The 20,967-nt window shown below is 40.5% G+C and overlaps 1 protein-coding gene across 1 annotated transcript in view; it reads right to left on the bottom strand.

Moving 5' to 3' along the window:
* Positions 1-13,901: 13,901 nt before the first annotated feature.
* Positions 13,902-20,967, bottom strand: part of LOC119354175 (UTP--glucose-1-phosphate uridylyltransferase 3, chloroplastic-like) — a 7,745-nt gene continuing 679 nt past the window's right edge. Inside the window, exons 2-18 of the mRNA XM_037620890.1 lie at positions 20,396-20,962; positions 19,948-20,107; positions 19,650-19,799; positions 19,344-19,505; positions 19,043-19,215; positions 18,885-18,951; positions 18,575-18,741; positions 17,835-17,993; positions 17,274-17,365; positions 17,080-17,174; positions 16,476-16,553; positions 15,423-15,518; positions 15,122-15,196; positions 14,954-15,045; positions 14,703-14,865; positions 14,566-14,626; positions 13,902-14,309 (exon numbers count right to left, since the gene is read on the bottom strand). Coding sequence (XP_037476787.1) covers positions 14,197-14,309; positions 14,566-14,626; positions 14,703-14,865; positions 14,954-15,045; positions 15,122-15,196; positions 15,423-15,518; positions 16,476-16,553; positions 17,080-17,174; positions 17,274-17,365; positions 17,835-17,993; positions 18,575-18,741; positions 18,885-18,951; positions 19,043-19,215; positions 19,344-19,505; positions 19,650-19,799; positions 19,948-20,107; positions 20,396-20,962 — 2,470 coding nt within the window. The 3' untranslated portion in view covers positions 13,902-14,196. The remainder of the gene's footprint in view (positions 14,310-14,565; positions 14,627-14,702; positions 14,866-14,953; positions 15,046-15,121; positions 15,197-15,422; positions 15,519-16,475; positions 16,554-17,079; positions 17,175-17,273; positions 17,366-17,834; positions 17,994-18,574; positions 18,742-18,884; positions 18,952-19,042; positions 19,216-19,343; positions 19,506-19,649; positions 19,800-19,947; positions 20,108-20,395; positions 20,963-20,967) is intronic.

Genomic DNA, 20,967 nt, shown 5'->3' with positions numbered 1-20,967 from the left:
TCAGGAGTGCTGTATTAGGAGATAAACATTATAATTTGGGAGCCATTGTTGCACGTAGGTTGCATAATAATAGATTTAATGGAGATTTCTTTGGTGCAATTTATTCAACCCGTCTAGCTAATTTTCTTGATATACCCATACGTGGGTATGATATTGAGTTGCCTCATGTTTATTTAGATTATGAGGCTATGGTTCATCATTAGTTTGTTGAGAGGAATGATTAGTTTCTCCAGTACCGACTAATCTTTGACAGACGACGCACCTATCACGTTGCTCTCCTTGCTCCTACTTTCTTTTACTTTCAGGCAAAAGGGAGATATGTCATAACCAGGGAAGAGGCGAATGAGTATGAGAGGAGGACTGAGGCAGCTCGCCTCCACGCTGTAGCCCACGATGCAATAGCCGCTGCATCTCAGTACGACCCCAAGTATTACTTTGGATATCCGCCAGGCCAGCTGTGGCCATAGACCAACTTAGGCCAAAAGCCTAAGCTTGGGGGAGTACATATTTCTCACCAACATTACATTCATGTTCACACACTCATGCTAGTTGTTGGTGCTCATACTTTTTCACTGTATCATCCATGCTATTTTATTTCCCTTCTTATGCTTTCTTCTTGTGTGTTTGATAAACCTTAAGAAAAAACAAAAAATATATAGATGTAGCTTTTAGCTAGTTTACTTTCCATGCCTGTGGTAGTAATTAAAAAGAAAACCCAAAAAGATTTCTTGTTCTTCTTTTGCTTGTTGGGAGCTTTCCCGTGTAAATAGTTTTATATCTTTTCTTGTTCTTTGGGGGTTGAGAGGAGAATACCATAATTAAAATGTTAAAGTGGATCTCATATGCATTATTGTTAATCTAACAAAGACCCATATTATCTTGTCTTCTCTCTTGAATTGAATGCTTGAAGATTCCAGCTTAGTTCGATGCACGTGCACTATTATTATTATCCACACCATTCGGTCGTGCAAGTGAAAGGCAATAATGATGATTATATGATGAACTTATTGAGATGAGAAAAGCTAGTATGAACTCGACCTCTCTTGTTTTTGTAAATATGATTAGTTCATCGTTCCTGATTCAGCCTATTATGAATAAACATGTTTGCAATGACAATTAGAGATTGTAGTTGCTTATGCCATGCGTAATTAGCTAGGAGCTTATAATGGTATACCTTGCGTGCCAACATGATATTAAAATGGTTGTGATGTGGTATGATAGGGTGGTATCCTCTTTTGAATGATTCGAGTGGCTTGACTTGGCACATGTTCACGCATGTAGTTGAAACAAAATCAACATAGCCTCTACGATATTTATGTTCATGGTGCATTATATCCTACTCATGCTTGCATTCGGTGTTGATTAATTTTAATGCATGTTCATGACTGTTGTCGCTCTCTAGTTGGTCGCTTCCCAGTCTTTTTCTAGCCTTCACTTGTACTAAGCGGGAATACTGCTTGTGCATCCAATTCCATAAACCCCAAAGTTATTTCATGTGAGTCCACCATACTTACCTATATACGGTATCTACCTGTCGTTCCAAGTAAATTTGTATGTGCCAAACTCTAAACCTTCAAATAAACATTCTATTTTGTATGCTCGAATAGCTCATGTATTAACTAGGGCTGTCTGTATCTTCCATGCAGGCGGGTTATTCTCAAGAGGAGTGGACTCCGCTCCTCACTCACGAGAAAGTGGTTGGTCACCGGGATGCCCAATCCCATGCTTTATGCAAATCAAATCAAAATAACTGCAAACAAAACTCCCCCGGGACTCTTGTTAGTTGGAGGCACTCGTTGCTTGTTGGTGGAGGGGGGTATAAACTTTACCATTCTGTTTGGGAACCGACTATAATGTGTGTAGCATGGAAGATATCGAGATCTCTCGGTTGTTATGTTGACAATGCAAGTATACCACTCAAAATATTATTCATCTCTATTTCAAAACCAAGCTCTGGCACCTCTACAAATCCCTGCTTCCCTCTGCGAAGGGCCTATCCATTTACTTTTATGTTGAGTCATCATCCTCTTATTAGAAGCACCACTTGGAGAGCACCGCTGTCATTTGCATCCATTACTGTTAGTTTACATTGAGTATGACTTGACTGGATCTCTTTTACCATGAATTACAATGTCTAATCAGTCCTTGATCTTTAAAGGTGCTCTACATTTATGTTTTGCGGTCTCAGAAAGGGCTAGCGAGATACCATCTTGTTCTATCATATCATGATTGTTTTGAGAAAGTGTTTTCATCCGAGATTTATTATTATTGCTCGCTAGTTGATTATGCCATTGATATGAGTAAACATGAGACCTAAATGTTATTGTGACTATGGTTAGTTCATAATCTTTGCTGAAAACTTGAATGTTGGCTTTACATATTTACAACAACAAGAGCAAACAGATTTTGTAAAAGTTTTTCTTTATCACTTTCAGTTTATCAACCGAATTGCTTGAGGACAAGCAAAGGTTTAAGCTTGGGGGAGTTGATACGTCTCCGTCGTATCTACTTTTCCAAACACTTTTGCCCTTGTTTTGAACTCTAACTTGCATGTTGAATGGAACTAACCCGGACTGATGCTTGTTTCAGCAGAATTGCCATGGTGTTATTTTTGTGCAGAAATAAAAGTTCTTGGAATGACCTGAAAATCAACGGAGAATTATTTTGGAATATATAAAAAAATACTAGAAGAAGAATCCACGTCAGGGGGGCCTCCACCTGTCCACGAGGGTGGGAGTGCGCCTGCCCCCTGGGCGCGCCCCCTGCTTCGTGGGCCCCCTGACGCTCCACCGACCTCAACCTTGACTCCATATATTCACTTTCGGGAGAAAAAAATCAAAGAGAAGGATTCATCATGTTTTACGATACGGAGCCGCCGCCAAGCCCTAAACTCTCTCGGGAGGGCTGATCTGGAGTCCGTCCGGGGCTCCAGAGAGGAGAATCCGTCGCCATCGTTATCATCAACCTTCCTCCATCACCAATTTCATGATGCTCATCGTCGTGCGTGAGTAATTCCATCGTAGGCTTGCTGGACGGTGATGGGTTGGATGAGATTTATCATGTAATCGAGTTAGTTTTGTTAGGGTTTGATCCCTAGTATCCACTATGTTCTGAGATTGATGTTGCTATGACTTTGCTATGCTTAATGCTTGTCACTAGGGCCCGAGTGCCATGATTTCAGATCTGAACCTATTATGTTTTCATGAATATATGTGAGTTCTTGATCCTATCTTGCAAGTCTATAGTCACCTACTATGTGTTATGATTCGGCAACCCCGAAGTGACAATAATCGGGACCATTCCCGATGATGACCGTAGTTTGAGGAGTTCATGTATTCACTATGTGTTGATGCTTTGGTCCGGTACTCTATTAAAAGGAGGTCTTAATATCCCTTAGTTGCCAATAGGACCCCGCTGCCACGGGAGGGTAGGACAAAAGATGTCATGCAAGTTCTTTTCCATAAGCACGTATGACTATATTCGGAATACATGCCTACATTACATTGATGAATTGGAGCTAGTTCTATGTCACCCTATGTTATGACTATTACATGATGAACCGCATCCGGCATAATTCTCCATCACCGATTCAATGCCTACGAGCTATCCATATATTGTTCTTCGCTTATTTACTTTTCCGTTGCTATTGTTACAATCACTACAAAACACCAAAAATACTACTTTTGCTACCGTTACTTTTGCTATCGTTACCACTACTATCATATTACTTTGCTACTAAATACTTTGCTGCAGATATTAAGTTATCCAGGTGTGGTTGAATTGACAACTAAGCTGCTAATACTTGAGAATATTCTTTGGCTCCCCTTGTGTCGAATCAATGAATATGGGTTGAATACTCTACACTCGAAAACTGTTGTGATCCTCTATACTTGTGGGTTATCATAGGACATACGTCATATGACGAACATCTTCTTTCTTTATAACAAGCCTCTTGGTTAGACAAGCATTTTAACCTTCCAAGATTTCCCTCGGAGTCACGTATGGATTTGTAAAGCCATTTACACCCTACCATATTTAACCCATTAAGAAAACTCTATATTTCATACACCACATCAGCTCGTAGCCTTCATCCTACATGGCACACAAGCCATTGAACCTTCACACACATTATTTACCACATGGAAATTAAGAGGGTTGACACTATGTGTTGCATTTGTGATTTCATAATCCTCAACCCACTTATGTGTATGACCTTAACCCAAAATAAATTTCATGCAAAGTCGCTAGAGGTTGTCTCCTCTGAATAAAATTCTCCCGCTTATGATGCCAGGGCTTTAACCATCGAACCAAAACCATAAAGTAAATCATGGATCATCGACGACTTCATGAACCCATCGTCAACATGGTCAACGAGAGGAGAAAACCCTAATGAGAAGGGAAACTTTGAATTGTATATTTCATCATGTAGTAGTAATCTACATCACCAGGTGCACTAGAACACTTGTCGGATGAAGCTACCTCAAATCAATAAAATTTGAGTACCCGCTAGTAACTTTTGCGAGCATATAGGACCACTCGTAAATGGTAAAAAAATGAGATGGACTTTTGTACCTTGGGTGTTGCACATGCAGCCTGATGAACAATAAAGTAAAAACCAGTGAAACAATTCTTAAACTTTTGATTATTATTATGATGAACATGGTTGAGTCTTCTACCTCTTGTGAAGTTTCAAGAGAAAATGACATGTGGTGCTCTAAAAAAGCAAAATCGGTGCTTTGAAATGCAATTTTAAAGAATTATCGAGGTCTATTTTTTCATCTACATCACCATGGATGTCATTTTTCCACATAAATTCACACGTATGTAGAACGCAACCATGCTTGATGCTAAAATATTTTCTCGGTTTTAGAGTTCACCTGGTTGCATTTGAGAAAATATGATATCTTGTAAATGGAAAAGGCCAATCTCTAGACCATACTTAGAACAGATTATCAAGTTGCTTCTCTTCCTTGTTCGGTTCATGGTACCCGACCATTGAAAGAGACTGGGAGAGGGGCATTGCCCCCCTATGTTTGAGAAACTTATTCATAGATCCTTCAAATTTACATATGAAACTGGAAAATATTCTACTTGTTCCCACCTAAAGCTTAGCAATTTGTGTTTGCCTTGCCCTTTTATTTGGTTCCTGGCTCTGTCATGGTCCCAAATCCAAAGAACCCCATAGAACACAAGCTCCAATTGCCTTCCAACACATACATCCTTCAAACAAATCACCTCACCAAAGCAGCTCGTTTCCTCACTCTCCAACATAGGCATGCTTCCATGATTTGTTTGTTAGCTCACCAGCCACACCTAGGATGTCGTCTTTCACGGGTTCACGGTTCAGCTCACCGATGACGAAGCCCCGCTCATGTTGAGCGTACATGGCGTGTTTGTTGTGACCAAAACCAGAGTATTCTACACTCATACCACTAGCTTGTGTTGCAATGCAGAGCTCAGATTGGAGCAAAATCCGGGCCAAAAACTTACTGCCTACAATCCCTAGAAATTAACTCATAACTACCCCAAAATTACCACAGGTGAAATATACAAAATATGACCAGATAACACAATAAAAATTTAAATTAGTGCTTAACGATATGATAAAATGGGTAATATATAGAAATAAAAATATTAGTACAAATAATAAATAAGAATGCAAAAGTGTACAAACTATTGTTGCAAGCATCTATGAAGAAAATCTCTTCATCTTCTATTTCCACAACATAAATGAAGTTAATATAATGCACCAAATTAAGTCACTCAATACATAAACATAATTTTTAGTCTTTTTACAATCAACTAGCAAAGTGCCCCCCTCAACGCGCGGGCTAGGATTTTGCAAATGTAATTTACATAGTCAATTTTTAGCCTTTTATGTTGAAAACATATTGCTTCATCTGTGTAAATAATAATTGGGACTGAATTTGGGGTCATTTACAAAATGATCTTTTTGCAAACATAATCCCGTCTTTGGATTATCTTTTGGGAAATATATATATCAATGCATGTTGTATTGGTAACTCAAGAGCTTTTCATATTAATGCATAAAAGAATTTTGGATGGGATTATGCCATGGATATTTTGAGAGAGTAGCATTCACAATGCTTTCTCAACCGAAGAATCACTTTCAGCTATATTTAGCTTTAAGGAATCGAAAGGGGAAATCAAACAAAAGATACATAAGTCCTCCATGTAAAATACCAGCAAGTATATACCATCCTAAATTTTGAAAGAAAAAAATTGCAGTGACCATATAATTAGAAATACAATCCTATAGATAATGAAGTAAAGAGATTAAAAAAATCAAATCATGATTATAGCCTCCACTCTATATCTGCATCAATTCAAAATTAGGCTAGTGGAGATCATCGAAAAAGGGGGATCCATCCACATGGACTTTCTGTTTAGATAACTAAACATTGAAGTCCTTCAAGATGCTCTAGATAATGATTTGGATAATCTTCCTTAATTATTAGAACATTTGTGTATAATTTTTTGATCATGTATATGAAAAATGTTAATCAAGCACTTGAAAAATGTTGATGTGTATAGAAAAAAAGTTGACCATGTATTTAAAAAATGTTAATACTGGATTTGGAAAATGTTAATCAATGATTTCCAAAAAAAATGTTTAACGTGCATATAAAAAATGTTCACTATGTATTAGGAAATGTTAATCACACATTTAAAAAATATAGAAAATGTGTATTGAAAATTGTTGAAAATGTTTTTAAAAATGTTAAATTTGTATTGAAAAAATATTGAATATGTATTAGATGGGTGTTAGGATCTAGCCACACCTAATGCAAGTTTTTTTCGTGAGAAATAAGCCTTATATGTCATACACAATATATATTTTTTGCAAAATTCCCTTAGTATAAGCCACAACATGGCTAAGAATTTGAGGATCTAAGGCAAGAAATATGCGGCAAAAATGACGGCAAAATTAGTCACCAACCAAACAGACCCTAAAAAATCTCCAAGGTCATATCAGATACTCTAGACTAGCACACGCACAAAAGCTCAAAGGCTAACAAACTGGGGCGCCCCTATATCTCACCTTGAGCGAGATGAGGGAACGCTCGCTGAAGGGGAGACCACGATGGGCCAGCCCAGGAGCGCGGGAGACCACAACCTCCTTTTCTGTTTCTTTACATATTCTATTTTAGTTTTTTCTTTAATTTTCCAATTTTTTCATACTTGGAATATTCTAAATAGATACTTTAAAAAATCTATTTTTTTCAAATATTGACCAAGCATGTGAAATTTTATAAATTTGTATATATTAAAAAGGTTAAGCAATCATTTGATTTTTTTTCAAAAAAGTATTTGAAAAATGTTAATCAAGCATTTGAAAAATGTTAAATGTGTACAAAAAAGGTTGAAAATGTATTTAAAATGATGATTTTTTATCATGTTTATAAAAATGTTAATCAAGCATTTCATAAAATGTTGAACAAGTAGCTAAAAAGTGTTTATCAAGCATTCGAATTTTTTAAAATGTGAAGACCATGTATTAAAAAATCATGGTTTTTTTGATCAGGTATATGAAAAATGTTAATCAATCATTTGAAAAAATGTTGAACAAGTATTTGAAAAATGTTAAACATTTCAGAAACGTTGATGTGTATAGAAAAAATGCCGACCATGTGTTTAAAAAAATGTTAATATTGCATTTGGAAGATGTTAATCAATGATTTAAAAAATGTTTAACATGCATAGAAAAAATGTTGACCATGGACTAGCAAAAGTAAATCTTGTATCTGGAAAATGTTAATCAAGCATTTAAAAAATAAAAAATATGTATAGAAAAAGTGTTGACCATGTTTTAGAAAAATGTTAAATTTGTATTGAAAATATATTGAACATGCATTAGAAAAATGTTGTTGACATATGCAAAAAATGTAGAATGAAAACCAAAAGAGACAAAGAAAACCAAAGAATTGGAAAAAGGAAAAATAAACAAAATAAACCAAAGAAAAAATAAAAAGAAAACTGACGAAAGAAATGCAAAAAAGAATGAAAGAAACGGAGAAAAAAGAAAAAAAAAAGAGAAAACCCCGAACGAATCTGAATAAGACAGAAAAAACGGTGGATAAATTTGGCTCTTTTACCTTAAGTAGGTCGTGCCTTTAAAGTTCATCCTGAACTCAACCGAGTGTTCGTGGCTAGTGTCGCTATAAACTATCTGGCACACTGAGGTTCAAACCCCTTTTCCCACTGTTTCATGTATTAAGTGGACCGGCCCAATTGCTACGCGAGAATTCTTCAGCAAGAGGTTCTTTCCAACTCGCTTAATGCGAGACACAACAAAATCGAGATCGCAGAACCGAGAGTACTCCTTCAAAGATCACTTTGACCTTTCCAGATTGCGACAAGTGATATATTTTCTTTTTTCGTAGATCCGTTTATTTAAAACATTGTATCTCTTAAATCGTGTCCAAATCTCGAAACGTTTTCATCATTGGACTCCTCACGTCGAGATCTTAAAAATTAGATCCCATATCAATAGGTTTTGATGAACTTTTTTATCCAAAAAAACAGACGAAGAAAACCGAAGCAGGAGCACGTTTTCTTTCTTTTCGAAAAAAGGCACGACTGTGCCTCTCACAGAAGTAAATCCATGCCTCCATAAGAACTAAACCATACCTCTCGCGGAAGGAAACAAAAAAAACGCATTTTTTTCGGTTTCCAGAGGCACGGCTATGCCTCCCGCGAAAGCAAATCCGTGTCTTTCTGGAAGCAAAACTGTGCCTCTCGCGAAAGAAAGAAAAAAAGAAAACATGTTTTTTTTTCAAGAGGCACGGCTGTGCCTCCCGTGGAAAAGAAACGCATTTTTTTCGTTCCCGAGAGGCACGGCCGTGCCTCTCGCGAAAGAAAAATAAAGAAACGTGTTTTTTCCGTTTTCGAGAGGCATGACCGTGCCTCTCGTAGAAGGAAAAATAAAAGAAAACACATTGTTTTTTTCGTTCCCGAGAGACACTCCCATGCCTCTCGCAAAAGCAAAATCTTGCCTCTTGCGGAAACAAAAAAAACATGCTTTTTCGCACAATTTTTTTTCATCCAAAAGCTAAGAAAAATCGGTGAAAACCAAAAAAAAAGAGTAAAAACTGGTATAAAAAGCTGAAAACGCATGTGAAAAAATGAACAAAATCTGAAAGGAGCGCCCAAAGTGTGACATGTGGCAGCGGCCGAGAGTGCACCAGTTCATCCCCAAGTAATCGTCGAGAGGCTCCCGAAGGAGCGCTCGTCAACTTTTTGCTCTAAACTGGCACATCCTGACGAAAAAGAATTAGAAATGGATCGTTGTGTGACAAAGGCCAGACGGCCCAAGACAAAAAGAGCTTACATGAAAATCTGTCCCTGGTCAGCAAACCGGAATGATGCAAAAACGCTAATTGTGGCGTTATAATCGCGAGCTACAGGCTGTAGTTAATTGAGGTACTGTAAAAAAAAAGAGAAAAATATACTTTTCATCCCTTAATTCTTGACGAAGTCTAGATTTGGTCCCTCAACTTCAAAACCGGACAATTTGCGCCCTTAACTACTGAAACCGGCCAAGATTCATCCCTGGTCACGGTTTTGACCGGTTTGGGTGCTGTACCAACCTGGTTTTGACCGTGCCGACTCAAATTCGCATACCTTTTCCAAGTCCGTTTAATGTTTTCAAATTCGGATATTTTTTTCAAATACGTGAACTTTTTAAAAATTTGTGTACTTTTCCAAATCTGCGTACTTTTTCCGAGTTCACGTACTTTTTTTTAAATCCACGTACTTCTTTAAAGTTCCTGTGGTTTTTTTTTAAATTCATGTAATTTTTAAAAATTGACATACTTATTCCTATTCACGTATATTTTTTTGGGTTTGAAAATTTTATGTGAAATTGAAAACGTATGCGGATTTGAATATCTTCGCGAATTAGAAAAAAATGTGTGGATTTGAAAATTTATGTCAACTTGAAACAAGTATGTGAATTTCAAACAAAGTTCATGGATTGGAAAGGAACACGGATTTGAAAAAAATACACGAACTTTAAAAAGTATGCGGATTTGAAACAAGTACGCGAATTTTAAAAACAGATGGATTTGAAAAAAAATACTTGGATTCGATAAAATTACACGAAGTTGAAAAAATACACTGATTTGAGAAAATTACGCAAATTAAAAAAATCATGAATTTGGAAAAGTACACAAATTTCAAAATAGTTCACAGATTTGAAAAAGGTATGTTTATTTTTGAAAAAATTGCACGACCTTGAAAAACTATGTGGATTTGAAAAGAGTATGTGAATTTTAAAAAGTTCACGGATATGAAAAAATTACGCGAATTTTAGTCGGCACCGGTCAAAACCGGGGTCAGTCAGCACCAAAACCGGTCAAAATCGAGACCAGGGACAAACCTTGTCCGGTTTCGTTAGTTGGGGGTGCAAGTTGTCCGGTTTCGGAGTTGAGGGATCAAATTTAGACTTCACCAAAAGTTGAGGGACGAAAAGTATATTTTTCTCTAAAAAAAATACTGGGATTTAACTAATTCTAGTCACATGAGAATGAGCAAATCCGTAAATATAAACTCTAGTTATTTGAGCACCTTAAAACGATCTGAGCATTGTGCGATTAAAATGTATGTCTCACATAAGTCGTGTGACTAGTAGTGTGTTTATCTCTATATATCCTATGAGTATAGATTTCATTCGAGCAATGGAACTGGGTGTTGTGCTCCGCTGCATGTTGACTGAAAATAAATATGGAAAACTCGATCAATCTGTCTCGCGGTACGCTTATAGTTGGACAATTGAATTGACGCACTTTCCTCACTTGCATTTATTTCTGGATTTATTTCAGGATTTTCGGCGATGCGTATTCAGTGGGAGAAGACGTTCCCATCGACGACGAGATGCCTACGGTGATTTCGTAAAGTTCAAGATGATATGCCGGCTCAGTCTTTCGAAGATGCTCATAGGGGTAGTATATGCGTGTGTGCGTTCATAGGGATGAGTGTATGTGCGTGTATATGAGCGCTTGTGTTTGTCCTGATGTTCAAAAAAAAGTATATGCTTGCGCTAAAATAGTACGGCTGCAGCTAACGGCGTCTTATTTGCGCAAACAGGTCGGAGCCGGTTTACACGAGGCGCGATAAGCGACAGATCAACCAAACGCGTTTGTCCTTTGTACTGACGTGGACTAGTGGCCGTCGTCGTCACTCCGGGCTCGCACGAGCCACCGCGTCGTCGCCACACCACGGCTCCGCAGCCTTGCCGCCGAAGCATCTTCTGCCGAGACAACGGGCCGGGCAAGGTGGCGCGGTGGCGCGGAAGCGGAGCGGCAATGTTTGACCTGACCCGATCCCCTCCTCCTCCAGCGCACGCCTCCTCTGTCGCCCGTCGTGCGAGGTCCATTCCACCTTGCGTTGTAACATGGCGGCATGCCCGGGGGGCGACACGACAGCAAGGCGCCAACTGGCTCACGGGCCCCACGAGCGCGTTTGGACCAGGACCCCGTCGCCAGAGGCCCAGAATACCAGTAGTGCACGTAAAATACTGCCGCCGTTCCTTCTTGATGTCAGCAATGATTGCCATGTAGTAGGAGTACATGTTGCTCTCCATGCAAAAATAAAAACAAAATAAAAAATCGTACATGTTGCTCGGTCATACGACCTTGTAGGGAGTATAAGCGTTAATTAAGGCCGGAGTGCATGCATCTACCGATCCACGTGTATGCATGTAGAGACGGTATGCTCTGTATGTATTTCGCAAAAAAAAAAATGCTCTGTATCTGTATGTGCGTGCATTCCTCGAAATATCTTAATTCCGAGTAGCTTGCCGCACTGAGCAACGTACGTGGGCGACATTTCCACGTCCGCCAGCTATATATACAGCCCACAGGAACCTCTCGCCCTCTCACTTTTAATCCCGTCTCATCATCTGTCTCCCGTTGTTTGCTAGCCACTTGCGACGACTCCAAAACCTCGCCACCAAGGAAAAAGAGAAGTCGCCGTCGCCGTCCTCGACCGATCCGATGGAGTCCGAGAAGGCGTCGCGGCCGGCGTCGCTCCTGGGGACGCTCCGGACGGCGGTGAAGAAGGTGCGGTTCCTGCTCTCCTTCAGCGCCACGCGGTGGATCATCAACTCCATCGCCGGCCGCCGGAGCGCGCCCGGCGCGACGGCGCCGCTCCGCCTCAGCTTCGGGTCCAGGCGGCCGGGCCTGCTCGACGCGGAGGACGACGAGGACGGCTCCCCCGCGTCCACCACCGGGCCGTCCAGGACGGTGAGCCTCGGGTCGGGCGGCGTGTCGCGGACGAGCAGCGCGGTGGCGGCGTCGGAGTACTCGCGGTCCGCGTCGTCGGGCGCGACGTCGTCGTCGAGCGGGGGGTCGTCGCCGGCCGGGGACGACGACATCGACCGGCGCGCGGAGCAGTTCATCGCCAACTTCTACAAGCACATCCAGATGGAGCGGCAGGTGTCGCTGCAGCTGCGGTACTGCCGGGTCGACAGCCTGCAGGAGAGGTCGCCTACCCGCAGGGTTTCTCGACCGATTTGATCCCCCGGATATGCATTGCGATTCTTGTTCATTTCGTGTCAAAACAGGTGTGTGTATGTGGATTTAGATGGGTGTTTTTTCGTTCCATCATTTCTGCGCGTCTTCTAGGATATTAATTTGTTCTGTATTTCTGTAAGATCGAGATTACAGAGTGCGAGTAGAAATAAACAGAGTTCTTTGAGAACTTGGGGGAGAATCGAGTACTCTCCTCAACATTGAGAAATATCTTAGTATGTACTACATCATTCACAGAATCTGAGGAGAATAGGCTGAATAGCAGGCCTTGATATGCAGCCCTTCTATCTTTTTACAACAGCAACTGTAATCTGGATTTCATCCAACGAAAACAATTAGCCAAGCGTGCTCACGATATAATTTACCTAGCCAGAATCAATTAGTCAATAATATACGGTTGGTACCATCTCCTTGCAGGTCTGCAATATTCGATTTCACATGGGCGGCCGGAACCAATGAATCAAGTATTTCTTTATAGGTCTGGCTTATTCAATTCCACATGGGCAACATCTACTCTATACACTACACTCACAGTGCAAACTTCACATGTGCACTTTTCATCCCTTGATTAACAGGTCCTTCTCTTCTCCCTCTCCGTAGACTTTTAATGGGTCCACGCCTAGCTGCTTGGCACGCTTTGTTGGTCGGCTGGATTGCATACAAGAACCGGATCAATTTAGGTGGAGCTTACACCAGAATTAGAAGTTCTTCCTTAACTCTGTTATGTTCGGCTCTTTACCTCTTGTCACTGTGATGTTCCTATAAGTAGGAATAAAATTATGGAAGCTCAAGATCACTCTAAATATTGTGACTTTCTCTGGTTTTTATACCAAGGGGTCATCTTTACAAGGGACAACCTTGCACGTCGCAACTGGCAAGATAGTAATAAGACTTGTGCCTGTGGAAGGGCATCTAGCCGAGTGGTTGGAGCACTGTTGTGCCTCTTAATTGAAATGCGCAGGGCTCTTCTTCTGTTGGTCTAGATGAGGCAATCAAACATCTCTTATTTTGTGTCAAATCCTTGAGCTATCTGGTCCATTTTCATGGCTTCAAATATATATCCACCTCATAATGTCTGTTAATTTTTTGTCAATTGGTTGCACGATATCAGTAAAAACCTACTTCACATACCCGGGTGCAGACGGCGACCATACATTGGGCTTGGGCTCTTTGGCTATGCAAAATAATGATGTCAGTTTTGACACGAAAAAAGATGATTTCTTCTCCATTGTAGGAATAAGCAGAGTTCTTTGAGAACTTGGGGAGAATGAATATTCTTCTCAACATTGAGAAACGTCTTTTGTATGCGCATCACTCATTGAAAGTGAGGAGATTACAGAGTGCAAGTGGAAATAAACAGAGTCTTTTGACTTGGGGAGAACGAGTATTCTCCTTGACATTCAGAAATACTGAGTATATTCGTATGTACATCATCACTCCTAAAATGTGAGAACAATGGGCTGAAGAGCAGGCTTTGATATGCAGTCCACTGTACAACAGTCTATACGGCCCTTCTTTTACCTTATACAACAGCAACTACAAGCTGGATTTCATCTACCCAAACTATTCGTCAAGCGTGCTCTTCGCATAATTCACCTAGCCGGAATCAATGAATCAAGAATCTACAGTTGGTACTATCTCCTTACAGGTCTACCATATTCAACTTCACATGGGCACCATCTACCGTATACTCCCAGTACCACGTTCCGCTGTCCATCATTTCTTTGCTTATAGGATCTAACTTAACAACAAAACCTGATGGACAAAGATAATACATTGAGAAATGTCAGATGCATGATATAAGCTACTACAGTACCTCTGTGACTAAATATAAGACGTTTTTGCAGTTCAACACGGAGGTATTTGAATGCAACGGGAATAGAAGATAATGATATAAGCAATAAATTTAGGTACTATTTTGTTGTGTTATGAACCTAAGGGGGAAAACGAGAGGATGTGCTTGCACACAATCTTTTCTGAACCAGAAAGTAGGGTACATGAACCAACAAACCTGCTTCGTCCTGAATGATGCACATTCTATGACCATCTGGCACTTCAAACATATGGTTACCCTGGTAGAACAAGGAAATCAGATTATGAGAAGGAAAAGGAGGGAAATGAAATTCACACACTTCTTAATTATCGCACCTTCAAGAGAATGTCTTTCGCCTCAAATTCTGCATTTCCATGAAGAATAATCTTTAAAGATTCTGATCTTTCAACATGATGCTTCCAATAAACATTAATGGGAGAATCCCAGCTGATCCCTTCGTTCACAATTTTAACATTTTGCAGCTTGCATCTCCCACACCTTTCAATAAACATGGAATTCAGAGTTTCATCCATATATGATACGTAGATGCGTGCTTCAGAAAACATGTGCTTAGAATAGACAATACCTGGCTCCATAGTGTAGTATTTGTTCACCATCAGTGTTCCTCTTTGTTGAACCCATAATATTATCAGCTAGAATAATAAGGCTCCCATCCAGCTATAATTTCAATCAATAAATTCAGTTTGGCATATGATGGGGGAAATACATGCTAATCATCTGTTTTGATGGTTACCTCAACATCTTGCCATAGAAATTCTGCCACCTCTATTTGCAATTCTGAACCTTTAGAGATGGAGCCACCTATGAACTGCATGTGTGGAAAACTGGAAATTGAAGTAACCATGGACGCGAAAAGTAACTAAACCCCATAACTAGAAAAATGATGTATATAGAGCAGAGTTTAGACTGTAAGCACTGAAACCTTTAGAATTTTCAACTGTGCTTCGCCAGTGGAAGCTCAAATATATATCATGTGAAGAGATGAAAAGGCCATGGCTATCATGTTTTACCCATTTAATTTAGAAGTAACATACCTTTTGCTTTATGATATCCCAAAATGGTCCTAAAGCAGGATGAAGAAATATGATGAATGGCAGTCCGGAATGCAAGTACTCATTATTGTCTTTGACCTGAATTGATAAGAGAAAAAAAATACTTCAAGACATGATAAAAGCTGGTACCAAACGTATGCACTCACTATTATCTTTAACCAGAAAACTGAAGAATAATTCAAAAGATTATGAGATCTGATAGTAGATACTCCCTCCATAACCTAATATAAGACGTTTTTTTGACACTACAACGTGTCAAAAAACATCTTATATTAAGTTACAGAGGGAGTAGTAAATTAGATAACAAATACCCCCTCTGTAATATTTTCATGTATTTAAGTTTCAACAAGACACCTCATGAGGTCTAGAATATTCTATTTTCCCCTGGAAGCAGAGAAACTCAGAACAACACGTACGAAATAGCGTACAGGAAAATGTATACCGTAGAAAATCACCGTGTCCTTTTGATTTCCAGAGAATAGATGCTCTGGAAATTTTACTAGTAACTTGCATTGTTGTCTATTAACTAATCATATAAGTAACATTTCATTGTGATCAGGAAATGGTCCGAGAATTCCGTTTTTTTAACCATATGGCTAATTTTCCCCTTCACTGGTCTATCTTGCAGAAGTAGTAAATCAGATGACCATATGTAAATGCATCTCGGACTGTTCTTCTGAATGCAATATTATTCCAGTTGAATAAGATTAACATGGCTTAGCACATGCTAATGATATGATTGGACGTGTTTTAAGTCAATACATAATACTCGAAATATACCGGTTCGCTAGATAATATTCCTTTAAAGATGAAGAAGGCATTGAAGTTTCAAAATACCAGCAAAAATACTACTGGCGGACAGAAGCATAACCAGAAGTCTAGCACTAACAACCACAGCTCAATTTTTGTAACTATAACCAAAGCTAATGCCAATCCGTCTGCCTTAATAAGGCAAGAAAATACCACATGGTATGCCTTTCACGTTAATTATATGTGAAAATAAGACCACAAAACAGATCACAGAAGTACAGTTACCTCTGGAACCTCTATGCTGCAGCTAGAAAGGAGATCATGAGCATTGCGCATAATGTCAAGGAGTGAACCCTCTGGAGTCTGTAGACAAGTAAAGTGTATATTGTAAACCCATGTCAAAAAACATAGCAGTGCCAGAAGCATCTTACATGCTATTAATTATATTGGAAAATAAAAATCTCATGGCCCAGTGATACTACGATCTCGATCTGATACTACAAACCAAAAAATGATACTACCTGGTATCCTGATGCTGAAAACCTTACTAAGCGCTGGCCTACTAAACATAAAATTCAGTAACACTAACATGATACTAACTGATAGCAGTCAATTTTTTACTTTCACAATCAGTATAAATTAAGTGTGGATCTTCAGTCTGTCAGAGAAATAGTTTTAGACACCCAGGCAAATATTTAATATAGACTGACACAGAAATGTGAAAATAATAACATATCATATATATGAATACATGAGAGTTGCAAAGTGGTAACCTCAATTAAAAACCTTTAGGTTTTCGAAGGTACGCCAAGTTAGATAAAAGTTTAGAATTTCACAATTTGCATGCAGCAACATGAGAATCCATTGGATTGTGTAGCGTGATATTAACCTGGTGCAATGATCTGTCTTCTGATTTCAGCTTCCTTTTAGCTGATGAAGTGACTTTTTTCCTTTCATTGTACACAATGAACGTGTCGAGCTCGCCTGTTAAATATGAAATTGCTAAAACCCGAGACGCAAAAAGAGAGGTAGTTGGATACAGACATGAATGGATGGGAAGCAAATATGAAACTACTTACATACTTTCTATTCCTTTGCTGCACCTGTAGCTATATGTGTTCATAAAATTATCTGCTATGTTTTGCATTGTGCACTCTAGCCTGCCACCCGCAGCGCTGTCACATAGTAAAAATGCCGTAGCAGAAATAAGTTAGTGAATCATAATAAATCAGTTAATTTTAACAGGTATATATTTCGATTTCCCCCCAGTCCCCACTGCGGTTATGTATTTGCATGGACTCAAAGGGCCAAAATTAACTTTTTTGCGTGTGCAGGGGCCTTTTGCAATTTTCCATGAATTAACTGTCACTACCTTAGCTGCAGTCATAAAATTATTGTCGCCGTTCCCACACCAGCTACCAAGCAATATGCAATGCATTTATGCGACATAACCAGGCACGCCTTTAATACATAAATGATAGCAAATATATTAAGAAGTATTAGCCCACCCACTGAAATCTTTGTGCTATTAATAATATGTTTCGCATTATAAGCCCAAGTGATAAGATTACAAGTGTAGAGAACTCAACACTAGGAATACAGAAAGGCCAGAAGTGTGTAGGGGATTTACTGGAAAGCAAGTACCTACACTCAAAGCCCAGATGATCCACATATGATACTGCCTTCTTCAAATTTAGCACGATTCCTGGTAAGCAGCTAGCATTTTTGCGTGATCCAACTTCCTGCGCTGCTTGCAGGTCAACATATAGAATGTTTGTATTTGCTGGATAGCTAGCCTGCAAACTAAATTAACAAAAGCCTAGATGATTTGAGGAAGATAGATATTGATGCCCACAAAAGGACAGAATCTTAGTGGTAAGAAACATCACTGCATCCAACCAAACCGAAAAAACTGGGAAACACATCCTTCGCAAAAAATGAAGCTGAGAAAGCAGAGTGTTTGAAGCTACAGCATATGCAGCTGGATCAACATCACTATGATGCTAACAAATGATTGCCATCTTGCGATTGTAACTTGATGTAAACGTATATACAAGAATGCAAAGACGTGCATTTATACTTTTCAGAATTCAAGGTAACATAACCTGGCTACTCATATTTTTCTGAATCCTTTTTACTAGTAAGTGTCAATCTCGGTGACAACTTCATAGGATACATATAAAAACTAACTTTTGTAGCTAAGAACAAAAGAGTATAGCTTACACTTCTACGTACAATATCAAATTCACCATGAAGAGCATATACAGTAGCACACAAAAACTGGAGGGAATGGTTAAAGCATCAAGAGTAGAATGAAGGTATTCAATTGGGGCCCTTTTTGTATTCCAAATGGGGTGTGCACTTTGGGATAATATGTGCATTACCTGTCATTCGTTGCTGTAGGTTCTGATATGCCGTATTTTTCAAATTCAGTGTACTCAATGCAAGTGATACCATATTCCCAGAGCCCATCAAAGTTTTGTTTTTCAATAAGAACATTCACCCCTTCAGTAGCACCTGGTCTTCGCTCACAAGATGCAAAACCTAATTTCTGAGGTATGATATGCCATATGTCAGAATATGTAAAGATAAAAAAAATGCATAGTACAAGAATCCGGAGGTGCAAAATAGATAGCATAGTGGAGGTTAATATTAGTAATTAATGTGAGCTAGAGAAATCCTCATTTTTCTTACCTTATTGTGTCGCAGGCCTATTCCGGCCAACGCCATCAGCGTCAAATCCGTTGCAGCAACAACATTGCTGAAAATAGCAAAAGAAGTTGAAAGTCATTCCCCCCTTCCAAATAATTCTTTAGAAAACAGATAAAAAACAGATGCATAGTTCAGATAACCTGACTTGACGAACAGTTGCACCTTTTCTGCCATGACAATAAAGCCATTCAAATACACCTCGATCGCAAGCAAGTTTCCAAATAGCGCCATGACCACCGGGTTTACCCACAGGGAGAAGTGATTCGCTGATTAACCATTTGCCATCTTCAGCATTTACTACAGGTACCAAAGGCTAGAAAAGCCACGATGCAATTTAGTTAGAACTCTACAGAAGTTCTGGGCAGAGTGTGTAACTGACGATTGTACTAATAGAAATGCACACAAACGAATAGACATTACTAGAAGTCTCCAATTATATACCTGTTCAAACAAGCGGAAGTTCTCACGGCCTCTACCAAACCATTCAAGTCTTTCACAGATGGCAACTATATGTTCATGGTTATTCTTCACAGAGCTTGTCATGACCGCCACAGGGGTTATACATTGTTTCCCAAAGATCTTGAAATGGAGAAACTCTCTAGCCTGTCAAACAAAGAAGCTTCACATGATATGGCACATACACGATATTACTGGGTGTCAATGGCACTTAATTGCACTATTTTAAGCTATTCCTTGGGTAATAAAATTGTATCTAAAGAAGAGTTTTCATATACAAAATACGAGTACCTGCAGATCTCGCATCAGTCCTTCCAATAGAGATCTTCCACAGTAAGGAAGCAATGCGGCAGGAAGGGAATCACCGGTATCTGAGTCCACTAAACCAAGACGGTCACCGGCACCACCAATCGGATAAATTTCACCAAGTTCTGGCAAACCCTAGAAATGATCATATTTCAGTACGTACCCTTGAGCAGATAAATGTCGTTGGCATAAATAGATCTTAGGTAAGTGGGAATGACATTATTAAACAACAATGTCAATGTTTTCTGTCACAAATCTTAGTTAATGTGGCATACGGAATAACCTCGATTCCCCACATGGCAGCTTGAGATGCATATTCTGTATCCTCCAGTAGATTAAGTCCAGTGGGAACATGGAAGTCGACAAACTTGTCTTTGCTATGCCGGTGCTTGCTGTCCTTGGACTTGGAGACCGAGAGCAGCTCCAACGCCATAATTTGGTAGCTGGAGCAGAGCAATATATATCAGTAATACTATTTGAAATGCGAAGATCAAAGCTAGTTGGAATGGTTCAAATAATGGAAGTTTTAACTACGAAGACCAGAGGACAGTCAAGTTATGGCAAACTGGCGATCAGCTTACTTGCCAGTCGGCAGTTAGTAGTGGTAGCTTCAAATTTAAGCGAGGGCCATATTTGGCAGCACTTGCATGCAGCTCGGCCGGCCGTGTACCGAGTCTCCAACTCTCTAGGCTGGCTCTAGCGGTGCAGACAAAGAGGCGATGCTCACTCACCCGATGATGCCTCCAACGCAGTCGTAGAACTCCTCGATGTCTCCGAGAAACTTGAGCAGCCGTCCGAGCAGCAGCTCCGTCTCCCCGCTCCCAGCCTCGTCCTCCGCCGCCCCCTCCTCGCTCCACCTCCCGACCAGATCGGCCAGGCTGTACAGCGCCTCCCTCAGCGCGCTCCCGCCACCGCCCCCATTGCGGTGGCGCTCGTGGCTGCCGCCGGCCCAGCCGAGCTCCGCGCCGAGCACGTGGTCCTGGCCGGCCGCGACGAGGCATTTGAGCAGGTACGCCTCCCGGGGCCGGAGGCCGCCCAGGACCCCGCGGCTGGACGCGTCGCCGAAGAAGGCCGCGACGCGGGGCTCGGCGTCGAGCGCGCGGAGCTTGTCGCCGAGGGAGCGCGCCGCTCGGAGGCGCGCGCGGGCCGCGGAGAGCCGCGCCACCTCCGCGGCGAGGCGCGGCTGCTGCTCGGCAGCGGAGGGGCCGGGGCCGGGCCCGTGCTCGAGCGAGGCGGTGGAGACGCGCTGCTGCGAGGGCGGGGAGGGGGACGGGGAGGGGAGCGAGGAGAGGACGCGGCTGCG

This window comes from Triticum dicoccoides, chromosome 1A (genome assembly GCF_002162155.2).
Source record: "Triticum dicoccoides isolate Atlit2015 ecotype Zavitan chromosome 1A, WEW_v2.0, whole genome shotgun sequence".
Taxonomy (NCBI): domain Eukaryota; kingdom Viridiplantae; phylum Streptophyta; class Magnoliopsida; order Poales; family Poaceae; genus Triticum; species Triticum dicoccoides.
This window is presented reverse-complemented; position numbering and strand designations above follow the sequence as displayed.